Genomic DNA, 14,139 nt, shown 5'->3' with positions numbered 1-14,139 from the left:
GAGCAGCGGAAAAGGTGGAGCAGGGCTAGGATCTTAAACTGGTGTCAGAGGGGAGGAGACTCAGACGGGACTTCGCCGATCTAGGGTTTAAGATGTAGGGCTGCGCGCTGCGGCTTTGAAATGGAAATTGAACTTCAATAAAGACTTTTGTACATTACGACAGCCTAGCGTTGGTCCTCTGTGAGCTGGGACCTAGAGGCAGCTCTGACAGTTTATGACCAGTATAAAAAACTACTTTATTTCCTGTATGGAAAACTACTTTAACCTCATAGCTTACAGCTCAGGTGTTCAGAGGCCAGTTTTTAGCAAGTGGCTGAGGAAAACTGATATGTGACACAAACTGATATGTGACCAATTCGTATCTTCTGAGAAGTGAGGGATTTAGAGCATCTATAGAGTTTTTAGAGGCCCTTATAGCATAGTAAATATCTAAACTGATAACTGAAGGTCAAAGTAGACCATCATTCATGGGCCTATGCTTTTAGTATGGTTTGGAAAGGGGTGTCTTGCTTAAGCAGTAAAAATAGTGTGCTGGTGAAGGCAACCTTGCCTCCCCAGAGAATGTTGTTCCAGGTATTCTTTCCCTTCCTTGCTGTGATTCAGGGAGTGAGTCTGAAATAGTGAAAAGTTGGCTAGAACAATGGGGGAGGTTTCAGCCCTTTTCACCTATACTCCTTGACAGTTAAAGCATATGAATGATGCAGACGTGAAAAGAAGTGTGTGTCTGCATCCCATCTTATCTCATTTGGTCATGATCTTTCCACATTTGGAGAAGGGACAAAAAATTAATCTTTCGCTGCCTGGAATATATTCATTGGGATATTTTACAGAGCCGGTTGAATATAGTCTCACTACATGACTACACTGTTCTGTGTCATTGTGGGAGCATTTTGATACTCAGTGGATCAGCACAGAGGTTTCATGGTTTCTAGTCTTCCAAATGAATCAAGTCTATAGGGAGGGAAGAGATATGATCTCTATCATTGTGGCAGTGTTCTGGTTAGTTTCTGAAATTGCCCTTTTAATCCCAGCACAAGGGCACTTTCTCAGTACTTATCAGTGGACAACAGAATTTATTTCATTATTCTCTGCTCAATTTTTCCTTTTTCTGGTTTTGCATTGCAATGGAAGTAGTAGTCATCCTGTTCTTCATAGCATGCAGAACCAAGTTTTGCTGCTGCTTGAGTATAGTTTAGAGTCTGTGCCAGTTTGACAAATTGGACTGTCCCTGGCACCAGACAACTGAACTATAGCTCTAAACTCAAAAAGCCATTGCCCTTGGTATATGAGGTAATCAAGTAAGCCACCATCAATTGTGTAGGTTCAATAGATTTTATATATTTATAGAGTCTGAGAAATATCCTTCTAACTGACTCAAGGAGCCTATCTACTTTTGAATTTAGAATAAGACATTGAAAATTCAATATAGAGAACAGGGTAGAGACTTTGTTCTTCCAAAGATATTATGGGAGGGGGCACAATAAAGATGAGGTTCAGCAAAAAGGACATCTCATTTAGAGGGTTCTGCTACAATGGTCCCCAACCATTTTGGAAAATCTAAGAAATAGTTACACAAAAAATGCCAATTTCACCAAAACAAGTGTTGCTCAAACACAGAGAGAGCTAAACATAGACAGCCCCCCCCCCCAAGAAAAACCTTTAAATAAAGTTAGAATTGGAAGAGTTTTTTTGGTGGGAACTAAGGGTGGGTATCTGAGGGTGCTGAGTGCCTATGGACACTCTTGAGTAGGTAGTAACCATTCTCTTAATCCATGACTTAAGAACAGAATTGATGGAGCTGGTTACTGCTTCTACTGTAAGAAAGCCTTTATGTGAATGCACAAACCTGTGATTGGTTTGATTGTCTTTCTTTCATCAGGACTATTGGCAGTGCACAAAATGCAAGAAGTTTAACTCTCCCATTAAACGGTACTGTTTCCGCTGCTGGGCCTTGCGGAAAGACTGGTTCTCCGACTGTCCCATGTTAGCACATTCTCTCTCCTCATCCAACATTGCCACAATGCAAAGCAAAGAGGACACAGAAGGGATAGATGTCCCAGACTGCCGAAGGACAGTATCTGCTCCACTTATGCAGTCCAAAGACCTGTGCAGATCAGAAATCAAACCCAACCTACGTCCTGGAAGCTCTGTGGATTCTCTGGATCTTGCAGGCAAAGAGCCTTTGTTGCAGTTTGGTAAGCACAAAGAAAAATGGTCCCTTGAGAGTAGCAAAGAATTGCTGAAACCTTGCATTATGTGTCAGAAGAGGCCACGGAATGGGAATATTGTCCATGGAAGGACAGCTCACCTGGTGGCTTGTTTCACTTGTGCAAAAATGTTAAAAAAGGGCCAGTCACCTTGCCCAGTGTGTAAGAGACAGATTCAGATGGTGATCAGGACCTTTATAGCATAGCAACGTCGCTTGTCAGGTGCTGCGGAGCAAGGAACATCATTCAGTGGACTATAACTAAAGGATAAAGATTTATATTTAGAAGTATATTTATATATATTTTTTTACCAGAGAGGGGAATGTGAACTCCAAAAAGAAATACGTCAAACCCTGCTAGCAGCAAACGTGGAAAACCCGTGAAATTTCTTGACTACACAACTTGGAAATTAGCATGCAGTCATCAGACTGACTGGCTAAGGGTTCTTTGTTATAACTATGTCAGCTGCCTATGTAAAAGCCGTAAGATGAGCAATTCTTTGTGCAGAATGGTGCTAGTTCTGAAGTGCAGAAATCTTATTGTGTGGCTACGTATTGAGCTGTGTTTTTCTCTTACTGTGCAATTTAACCCATGAGCAGAGATACCTGCTCTTTGCATAACTTTTGTTGTAGTATTGGAAATATTCACAAAGGTTAGTGTGAATGCTTGTTAGAAAATATAGCTGTGCAGTTCTCACCCCTCAGAATTAGGGAATAAAGCACCTTCAATTTGAGTTTATGTGCATGGGGCTATTCTTAATGATGGCCCCTCTTTTGTGAAATGTTAATGCGGTGGTGCTCCATGTTCCTCTCTGGGTGTAGGCTCTTCACAATATGATAATGTAGCTAATGCTTAAATCAGCCTTCATGAACCCAGTGCCTTCCAGATCTTGGGCTGATGACTGTTGAAATTGAAAACATCTGGAAGGCACCAGCTTGAAGGCTGGCTTACACCCTCTTTCAGTTTTCTAAATTATTTGTAGCTTTAAGAATAGTCCACAATTTATGTAGTATCTGAAAGAATTGATTTTTGGACAGTCAGTTTTTCAAGAGTGACCGGCTAGAGCCTTTGAGAAGCTGAAAAAGATTTAATAAGGGCAAATATAGTTGCCCATCGTAAAATATAATTTTAAAAAGTTTTTATTTTGCCATGATGGACATTCTTTTCAAACCCGTACATTACTAGATGAAAAGATAAATGCCCTGTCTATATTCACTGTAGATAGCCAATGTCCAATGTATATCCAGTGTAGCATAACCCTACCAGTCATTTTGCCAAAGATCTTGCCATTGCAGATATCTGGAGTAATGGTGCACAAGAGAGAGAGAGAATCGGGTTCTTTGAAGGGTCTTCTGCCTCCCCCTTTATATCTGCCTGTTCCCCAGCAGTTGCTTCTGAACTTCTGTAGCATGACATTGCTCTTGCTACTTCCTCGTTATTGCTCCTTAACTCTTTTCTTGTCCCACTTTCGATGTAAGGGTATGGGATACCTTTTCAGGAAGATTCAGGGCTGGGCAGAAACAGACCTTATAACAGTAGGACCTCTGGGAACTATATATTTGTGGACTTAAACGCCTATCATCCCTGGTCCTTGACCATTCTGGCTGGGACTGATAGGTGTTGGCATCCAACATCATCTGTTAAGCTGCAGATTCCCCATCTCTGTAGTTTGAATGCAAATAGCTCTGTGAACCCTGAAGATAGGCCTACTCAAATAGTCCTGAATATGAAACTAATATTCTTCAACTCTTTTGGCACCCTTCGTTCCTTCTAAGGGTTCGTGTTGGTGAGTCTTCTAATGAGGCATCTTGCACTTTAAAGCCTATAAGATACATCTTGTCATCTATTGACTCCATTCTTTTGGGATCGCTACAGGATTGTTCCCAGACATATGTTTTCTTTGGCATATTGAAACTGGCATATATAGTGAATGCCCTATTGCTTTAGAATTCCAAATGCAGCTTTATGGTACTGGTTGGGTGATGCACCTGACATTGACCTCCCTCAGGCATGTTGTCTGCTAGAATCCCTTCCTGGTCTCTTCTAAGCCCCCTTTGACCAAGATATCCCCTGAGGGCATACAGTTTAACTGGCCCTGTAACCGCTGTAACTTTTTTCTTCATCTGTGGCCATTAACAATTTGTTTTGGCAGCATAGGTTGACCACCATAGCTTATTGGGGTGTGGGTGGCTTTTTGTGTGAGTTTAGCAAACATTTGTATGGATGATTCTTAATTTTTCTGCTATTTCAGTGTTTACCTACCAGCAAGCTGCTTATGGTTGATATTTCCCAAATCTGGAAGCTTGAAAGAATAAGAAAGCAAAAACCTATTTTCCTTAAAACGCCCCTGGCAGTGGGGGTCTGAAGTACCACTGCTGAATTTTTGTCTATTACAGTGATGCTGTTTATAAATATTGTGGGTGGTGGTGAAGGGAGGGGCTTGTTTCTCCTTCAGTGGAGGAAGGAGTGTGGGTTGTCACCACCCACTGGCAGGAAGTCAGACTTTTGAGAAGGCACACCTGGTGGATAGGGCAGTCACCTGACTGGTTCATCTTCCTGCCAGCTCCACTGCAGGTTGCTCTTGCCAGCAGCTTCAGGCACGGCTAGAGAGAAAAGGCAGGAATGCCATTTTGGAAGGGATTTTCCTTGGCTCTTCTTTGGTTTGTTTTTCCTGTCTCCTCTTTCTGCTCTTGCTCTGCTATTCCTGCTCTCTCCTGGCTCCCCAGATTCACCCCTAGTGTCAAGAAGGGTTGAAACACAGCTGATGGGGAGGAGGAGATCTGTTCTCTGCCAACTCATCACATGAGTCATTGGGAAGCCGGGCCACCCGTGCAGGGGTGCCAGGGATTTCCCTGATCACAGCACTATGAATACCTGCTTTTCTCTGTGATAATCAAAATCACTGTTAAAATTGTATGCATATATACACATGTGAAACCTTTTAAAACCAAAACAGTTTAGAATTACTTGTTTCAAGAAACTTCTAAATACCGAGATCCGAAGGATATCCTCCTCAGTCTGGGGCTACCACTGAAAATAATAGCCTCAGAGTTCTCAACCTTCTCCTTGTGTCCACATCCTCGCTCATGGTTGAGATAATGCAAAATTTATTTATATAAAGGTAAAACATTTATTAATGTGGGATGAAGGATTGAGATAACTCAAGTGTGTTTGGTAGCAGCAAAATGTTGAGCATAACATCTTGACCTGTTTTAAAGCCTGGGCTGGTCCGTCTCCCACCTTCTCTCCCTCTCATCCCCTCCTCTCCTGGCTGAGGAGAGATGTGGTGCAGAATGGAAGTGGTCTTTTTTGCGGGGTGGGTGGGTGTTTCTGTAGGCTTAATCGGGCCTCTGCTTTGTACTTTCTGTCATTGTTTCAAATTAAAAATTGCTAGTGTGTGAAATGCAATTCTACCCTATTCTTTGATCAGACATGTGTCATGTGATGCTTTGTTCAAATGTTAATATTTATCTCTGATGCAAAGTTGACTTACAGAGCAGCAACGAGGTTAAATTTCAAGATAAAACAATTAGCATGCCGCAGCACCTTTTCTTCCAGCCAGATCTGCAAATGCTCACTGCAGAATGCACCTAAAATAGCTATCTCAGCAAACACTGTTACCCCTGAAATACTGTTATCTGTACTGGAAGGCCTGTGACTTTTTAGCTTCTGGAATTTAGTTGCTCCAAATGCATCTCATCTTTAAACAATGCTGAACTTCATTATTGCACTGACTGAAATTACAGTTTGAAATTAAATAAATGGGCCTTCTGCTATCCTAGCTAATACTGGTCTCCTGTGATTTTGAAATGGCTGTGATGACCTGAATTGCATGTTTATGTTTATAGGTACAAGAGAACTTTTACGGGTTTTTCTCTGGGGTAACATTCTGTAGACTGTTGTAAACAAAATCTGCCCTTATTCCCTTATGGGGTACACAAGAGCCCTTATAGAGTCCTTTGTAGGTTCTCCATCGGTAGGAGAAAATAAGAGGCCAGCCAGAGAATACTGAGAAGCAAAGCAGCTAGTAAGCCTGATCTTTATTAAAACTGTTGCAACAGGGTGCTCCCCTCACACGCAGGAGAGAGGAGGAGGAGGAGGACCTCGAACAATGGCGCGCAAGGCCTTATATATCCATTTTGAAATCCTCTGCTCTGGAGCTCAAGACCACCCCTTCATACATACATCACAGAAGGGGCGTTGCCCAAGACCACCCCCCACAAACATCATACCTACATCACAGAAAAGGTGGTCTACAACAGAAATTTGAATGTTGTTGTTTTTCCTATCTGCCAGGTTATCTGATAATGCCTTATCTGATTGCCTTTTCTGGTAGTCTGGCCATTCCTTTGAGATGGTAATTACTTAATTCCTGAGACAATGGGAAGGTTTTTTTCATTTCCTCTTTCCTTGTAGAGAAACATTTGGTCAGTCTGGAAGAGTTAAAATGGTTTCAGGACTGTCTTCCTGTGATGCTTCAGACATGTGATTTATATATTTATGTACATGTTTGCTTGGTACATTTATGAACATTGATATATATATGACCTTAAAATTCTTATTGCAAGACATTTATAAGAACTGATGTGGTGTAGCCATTAGTGTGTTAGACTATGATCAGAAGAACCGACCCAAATTGCCATTAATCCATGGTCAAGAGTGGTTGTGATGCTAAAGGAAGGAGAGGACCATGAGCTTTTTTTGGGGGGGAGGGTTAAAATGTAATAAGCATCCTGTCCAAGCCGTTTTCAGCTGCTAAGAGAATGAGCATTTGTGGGAATGCAGTTTAACAATGGGGACAAGATAAGCATAGTTTAATCCCAAACTGCCAAATGGAGAGTGGTCAGAAGCATAGTGTGTAAACCTCTCTTTTATCCTTATCTTAATAATTGGTGTGTGTTTTGAGATAGCGGTAAGAGCCGAAGAAAGGTGTTAGTCTGCGTACACTACTGCTTGACTACTCAGTAGCACTGAAGTAGGATATAGATAACAAATTAGTTAATTTTTCAATGTGACACATAAATTATTTTTAAAAATAGTTGGTTTTTAAAAAATCGCACACAGCATTCGTGTTCTGTTTGTGTTCTTGGCTGACTGTACAAATACAAATTAAATGCAAACTTAAGATGCACCCAGTGTTTGCCTTAGTGGTGTTTGAGGACTTTTGAAAACATTTGTTTTTCCAAGTGGTAGGAGCAGAGTTAACTAGGTGGGTGAGGAACCCTGTTGTTGAAGTTGGCCAAAAATGCTCCATAGGCAGTCGAAGCATTTTATTTGTATGTATGTATGCGTATTCCAGAAAAGGAAATGTGCTAATCTTTACTTTTGCTATATTTTTATTTGAATATAATTCAATGAAAAGTGAAAGTCCTTGCTGCCTGCTAGCTGGCCGATAGACATAAGGAGAACATGTAGTGCTCTTAATGCACTATATTGATATGCTTTTAGTATCCAATTAAATTGTCAGTTCCGTTGACGTTCTTACAGAAATAAAATCTAGTGACTTGCTAACTTGGATGTTTTCTCTTAGCTTCACAGAAGAACCGTGAGAATTAAAACACAAATGTTGACCAACTTTAAGGAGAAGGCAGATACAATTAATTAATGTGGAACATTAGAGGAACTGTGGGTTAGGTTTGAAACTTCCTTACTGGAAGTTTCTCCCCTAGACCTGCAACTGTTCTGAATGAAGATGTGTTACTGTATTTTTCGTTCCATAGGACGCACCGGACCATAGGGCGCACCTAGTTTTTTTTTGGGGGGGGGGAATAAAGATTTTTTTTTGTATTCCCCCACCCCCCTGCCCCAAAGAGCAAAGAAGCCAGGACAGTGAGCAGGATGGATCTTGGCTTCGTTTTTAGCTGTGGGGCTGGGGCGGGGAAAGTCAGAGCTTCCCCTGACCCCAGAACAGGTCTGGGAGCGGCGGCAAGGTTGCGTGCAGCCTTGCCGCCCCTCCCGGAGCTTGCGGGGCTGGGGGCGCGCTCCGAAGGCTTGCGGATAGCTGCCTGAAGCCTGGAGAGCAAGAGGGGTTGGTGCGCACCGACCCCTCTCGCTTTCCAGGGTTCAGCGAAAGCCTGCATTCGCTCCCTAGGATGCACACACATTTCCCCTTCATTTTTGGAGGGGGAAAAAGTGCGTCCTATAGAGCGAAAAATACAGTAATCTGTGTAACATTTTGACATGCAAATGCTTGGCAGTTCTTGGTTTCAAAAGTTGGCACTACTACAGGTGCCACATAATACCCATTCCCCATTTGTAAGAACTCGGTTGTTTAGTGCAATTTGGAACTCCCTGTCCATTGAGATCAAGCAGGTACCTTCACTGTACACTTTTCGGGGCTGGATAAAAACACAATTGTTCAGACAAGCTTACCTTGATGCTTAGAGAGTTGAGAGGTAGATTTGTTTTAGTATTTTAATTTTATATATTTTAATGTATGATTGTAATTTTTTCCTGGATTTTACTGTTTTATGTTTTAGTAAAACACTTTTGAGGTTTTTTTTACAATCAAGCGGGGTATAAATTTTATGAAATAAATAATAACATCTGTCTGCAAAATTACTAAGCCTGGAACATTGTTTTTTGCTTCCCCGTCTCCATCATAAACATCTTCAGGTGGTAAGAGAGGAGATCAAAATTACCCGCAACTTAAAAGGAAAAAGGCTTTTTGCTCTACAGAAATGTCTGAAGTTTTGTTCAGCTGCAGCTAGATGGCATCAGTTACTTACAAGAAGGCACCTCCTGCTCAAACTTTTGTAGCATTTAGACAGTTCTCAGCTTAGCTAGGGAACTTTAGTGCATTAATGAATGAGAATGTGGTCTGCTACATCAAATTCAGCAAAGTTAACCAGAGTGATGTCTTGTCTTAAAAATGGTACAGCCATATAAATTTTTATGATATTAGGGGTTATATACTGGCTTGAATAGCATCACAATTGATGCCAGGTTCAGTGCAAATTGGCAAGATAACTTTTACTTTAGTTCCATTGGGCCCTATACGGCCTAGAACCCTCGTACCTACGGAACCGCCTCTCCTGGTATGCCCCACAGAGAAACGTACGGTCTTCAAATAAAAACATCTTGAAGGTCCCAGCCACAGAGAAGTTAGGCTGGCCTCAACTAGAGCCAGGGCTTTTTCGGCTGTGGCTCCGATCTGGTGGAACACTCTGTCACAAGAGACCAGGGCCCTGTGGGACTTGACATCTTTCCGCAGGGCCTGCAAGACAGAGCTGTTCCGCCAGGCCTTTGGCCAGGGCACAGCCTGACTCCCTCCCTCGGCAATCTTCGCGGAGCTCTGGCCCAATGGTTGCCAGTGGCTTGAATTAATTTTATAATGAATGATTTTAAGAGTGTTGTTTATGCTGTACTTTTGTACTGTTTTATTGTTGTTAGCTGCCCTGAGCCCGGCTTCAGCTGGGGAGGGCGGGATATAAATAAAATTTATTATTATTATTATTTAGTACAACCTTTAAGCTCTTGGTATCATAATGGGTTAAACATAGTTGGGCCTGAAAAATCTAATTCCATTGAAAGTTTCTGCCTTACAAGGTACATATTTTAAATTTATGCATAAATTTACCACACACAGGAGTCAAATATGATATGAGAGAAGTAGTCATTTGATAAAGAACAGAAGCTGTTATTCAGCGGCCTGGAATTGTGGCAGCAATATTCCTTCTCCTTGTCAGGTAGAGACTGTGGAAGTGCCTTGCGAGTGCCTGGATTCACTAATGGTTGAGGGAACACACAAGTTTAATCCTATGTATTATTTACTTATAAAATCTATGTGCTACTTTTGGGGGCATAGCCCACTCAAGGCTGCTCTTAACAAAATAGCCTTAAAGACACAGCAGCATCAACAGTTCCTTAAAACAGGCCAGCTAAAAAAACAAAAAACTGATGCAGCTCACTTGCAATAGCTGTCAGAGCTATATTCTCTATATTGCTCCATCTTGAAAATACTAGTTTTTAAAACCCAGTTGAAAACTCTTGTGTGGAGGTCATGCATGCCTTGGAGAATGGGGGTGGTTTCACAGTCTGGAGGGTATTGCACAAAAGGCCCTGTTCCTCATGCCTGCCAGCTGAATGGACCTTATGGCAGGCATAACATCTGGATGAGCCAGGCCTCTGGAGCAGATCTTAACATCCAAGTAGGTTTGTACAGATGCAGCAGCCTTTCAAATAATTTGATCCCAAATTCTTAAAAGATCAGAACCCACTCTTTGATTTGGGCTACAAAACACACAGGCAACTGGTGTCTGAATAGGTTCCATGTGCTCAAATCACCTTTCCCCCTACCAGTAGCATTTTGCTCCATTGGAAGTTTCGAAACCATTTTCAAAGGTAGGGCTCATTACTCAATGTGGCTAGTGAATAATCCAATTTCTAGGCAAGGTTGTGGTTAGTATAGCAGCTTGAGCCATTACTTGTGCTTCCACAGATGGTGCCGAGTCCAGGACTAGCTCCCACCCTCCATCTAGGACTCGCCATCTCTTTCCACCGCACCTGTAAATTCACACTGCTATATCATGTCTGGATGAAGTTTCTCTCTATCCCCCTTACCTCCACAATAATCTCAAGGAGAGTTCCACAACCTCCCTGGATTTGCAGAGATGGCAATGAGGGAACTGGGTTTTGACTACAAGAGGAAATATTTTCCATAAATGTGAGGAAACAAGATTTCTAAAACTTAAGGCCAGTTCCAAAATGGATTTCACATTTCTCCGAAACCTCTTAGCCAGTTAAACTTTGGTTAAATTTAGCTAAAGTGGAGATGAAAGACCTGTGGCCCTCCAGATGTTATCCCTGAGACAGATGGATCCTTGTACACCTCCTCCGTCAACTTCAGCCAAGTTGATGTCAAATGTATTGCTCTGCCTGCCTTTGGACCACATCAGTGAGGCCGAGAGGGAGATCTTGTCATCTGGACATCCCAGTACCTCCATATACGCTGCCCAGTCTTGCACCTGGGGGAGCTTACTTTGGTGCTGCTAATGCAGAAGTTTGATTTCAGACACGCCGCCATTGTATATTGAGACAGACAAATGCCAACAGCCACCATGCATACTTTTCCCTGACCGTTGGCTGTGGTAAGTGAGGCTGATGGGAGTTGGGAGTCTTGACACCATCTGGAGGACCACAGATTCCCCATCCCTAAGCTAACAACTTTCCTATTTTCCTCACTGCTGGGTTCGCTACCTGCCTTGCTCTTTCAAACAATTACAGTGCAATCCAATGCATGTTTTCTTGCAAAGGAATTTTTACTTGGAAATGCAAATTGCCATTGGATTACACCCCCCTATTGTGGTGACCTAGTACATCTAGTGCTTATTTGCTTTGGGGAGGGGGGAATTGCAGTTTGCTGTCTTCCTGATTGCATTCATTTTGAATTGCACTATTAATACCTGGCTAGCTCACTCTCCCCTACAAAACTCCAGGTGTCTGGGTCAGGCCTGTGAGAAAGAGTGAGGATATATTTATGTGAATCTGCACCATTGCCTTTGCCTGAAGAGCTCCTTTTTACCTGCTTCTGGTTGAAAAGGTGACACCTGACCCTGGATTGCCTTGTAGACATAGTGTATCTTTCTCTCTTTCTTTAAAACATAGAAGAGTTTATTAGAGTGTGATGGAATTGTTCACCTTGGCATCAGACTACTTGATGGGATATATTGTCAAGGAAATGCTTTCCAATTCTTTCAGTGCATTCGCTTGGTATTCAGTAAAGAAGAACAGGTGGCAATGGATTCTCTGCAGAGATCTGTCCGATGAGCTTCATGTCCATTGCTGCTTAAGGTGTTGCTAAAGTACCCTAGAAACGCAGGAAGGTCCTGCTGTATCAAGCTCTCTGCAAATATAGGAAGGCTTTGGAAGACTTATTGATAAAGGGTACATACTCTAAAGACTGAGGTGGTAAGGAAAACAGTATGAGAAGTAGGAGCTAAGATGCATTGGTGAGCTATACCTGCTCTCTGGAACTTCCTGCTTCTTAAACCTTTGCCCTAATAAAGTTACAGTGGTACCTCAGGTTAAGAACTTAATTTGTTCTGGAGGTCTGTTCTTAACCTGAAACTGTTATTAACCTGAAGCACCACTTTAGCTAATGGGGCCTCCTGCTGCTGCCGCGCTGCCGGAGCCTGATTTCTGTTCTCATCATGAAGCAAAGTTCTTAACCTGAAGCACTATTTCTGGGTTATTGGAGTCTGTAACCTGAAGCGTATGTAACCTGAAGCATATGTAACCTGAGGTACCACTGTACTTCCAAGGGTGAAATGTGGTTTGGGTTTTTTTTAAAAAAGTGAAGCATGTACCTTGGCTGAATTCTCAGCACCCACCAAAAACCTTCATTCAGTCAAGCTTACCAAGACATATAATTTTATTTTATTATGTGTACTTTAAAAACTGCTGATTTCACTTTGATAAAGTTAGGTCAGCTGGTTTCTAACATGTAATTTTCATCTGTGTTTTAATTGAATGTTTTATATTTTATGTAAACTAATGATTAAAGGTAAAAAGGTAAAGGTACCCCTGCCCGTACGGGCTAGTCGTGTCCGACTCTAGGGTTGTGCACCCATCTCACTTAAGAGGCCGGGGGCCAGCGCTGTCCGGAGACACTTCCGGGTCACGTGGCCAACATGACGAAGCTGCTCTGGCGAGCCAGCACCAGCGCAGCACACGGAAACGCCGTTTACCTTCCCGCTATAAAGCGGTACCTATTTATCTACTTGCACTTAGGGGTGCTTTCGAACTGCTAGGTGGGCAGGAGCTGGGACCGAAGGATGGGAACTCACCCTGCCACGGGGATTCGAACTGCTGACCATGCAATCGGCAAGCCCTAGGCGCTGAGGTTTTACCCACAGTGCCACCCGCGTCCCACTTTAATGATTAACTGGTATTTAAATCCTGTTAAGTAAATATGCAATGTTTCAGTTGAACTGGATAGGGTGAAGAAATTACTGCAAAAAAAACCCCATGCTTGTCGGTCCAGTTTTAAGGCAGAGCAACTACCCTCTCTCACAGAGGTAGCCAATCTGGTGCTCTCCATATGTTGAAATATATAACTCCAGGTTATTACACTGACTGGAGTCCCACAGCATTTGGAGGGCACCATGTTGGCTATGCTTGCTCTTCCACGCTGAGTGGTAGCACAGTTGTGCCAACTGCCCCTTCTGCCTTTGAACCCTCTGTTGAAGATTCTCCCCACAAGTCCCAAGAGAAGAGAAATACAGGGACTCTATAACTTGGGCTGCCTCCTCAGCATTTCCAATCTGAACAAACTGCAAATGAGGCAGCGGGAACTTGTTTGGTGATAGAAATCTTTGAGGGATGAGCCCATCTGAGTAATGTGTGTTCTTGAAGTTTTTCCATGTTCCATTTTATTTCCTGCTTTCTAGCTGTCAACTACACTGATGGCTTTGTGATTAATGTTGATGCCGTATCTCCTGTGTTTGTTTCCATGGCTTCTGATGTCACCAGAAATCCCCCCTTTTTGAACTGAAGCAGCTTGCCGCATTTGTAGATGAATATTGTATGTGGGCTAGCTAGCTGGCTCTGGAATTTCCTGTAAAATCTACAGTACAAGAGGCCTGCTGTTCTGCCTAATGAAGGTCTGTGAAGAGATCCCAAATCCCTGCAAGTAATAAACAGCAGTTGACAAAAGCTGGACATACTTTAGGTTATATTCCTAAGGAACTGACTGCTTGTTGTGTTAGCAAAAGGCCTAGAGGGACAGCCATCACACAGGAATAGAGAACTATTGCAGTGACATGCTAATAAGAAACTGGCAGGCTATCTAGAGCAATCTTTCCCATTGCAAACCTGCTCTTTACTAATCTGTCATCGGCAAGAGGTCTTAATCGGAGACAAGTGCACAGGCATGGCTCTTGCTATCTGTACACAAAAAGCGGCATGGAGCTGCTATCTAGGAGACGGCTTC

General features: G+C 42.6%; 1 protein-coding gene across 3 annotated transcripts in view; it reads left to right on the top strand.

The window, feature by feature from the left end:
- Nucleotides 1-5,993, top strand: part of MDM4 (MDM4 regulator of p53) — a 33,233-nt gene extending 27,240 nt beyond the window's left edge. For all 3 annotated transcript variants that reach the window (XM_079982373.1, XM_079982372.1, XM_079982371.1), the window contains exon 11: nt 1,880-5,993. In XM_079982373.1, coding sequence (XP_079838499.1) covers nt 1,880-2,413 — 534 coding nt within the window. In that variant the 3' untranslated portion in view covers nt 2,414-5,993. The remainder of the gene's footprint in view (nt 1-1,879) is intronic.
- The last annotated feature ends 8,146 nt before the right edge of the window (nt 5,994-14,139 follow it).

This window comes from Podarcis cretensis (genome assembly GCF_951804945.1).
Source record: "Podarcis cretensis genome assembly, chromosome: 6".
NCBI classification, from domain to species: domain Eukaryota; kingdom Metazoa; phylum Chordata; class Lepidosauria; order Squamata; family Lacertidae; genus Podarcis; species Podarcis cretensis.
The sequence above is the reverse complement of the archived record's forward strand: the minus strand, read 5'-3'. Positions and strand labels throughout refer to the sequence as shown.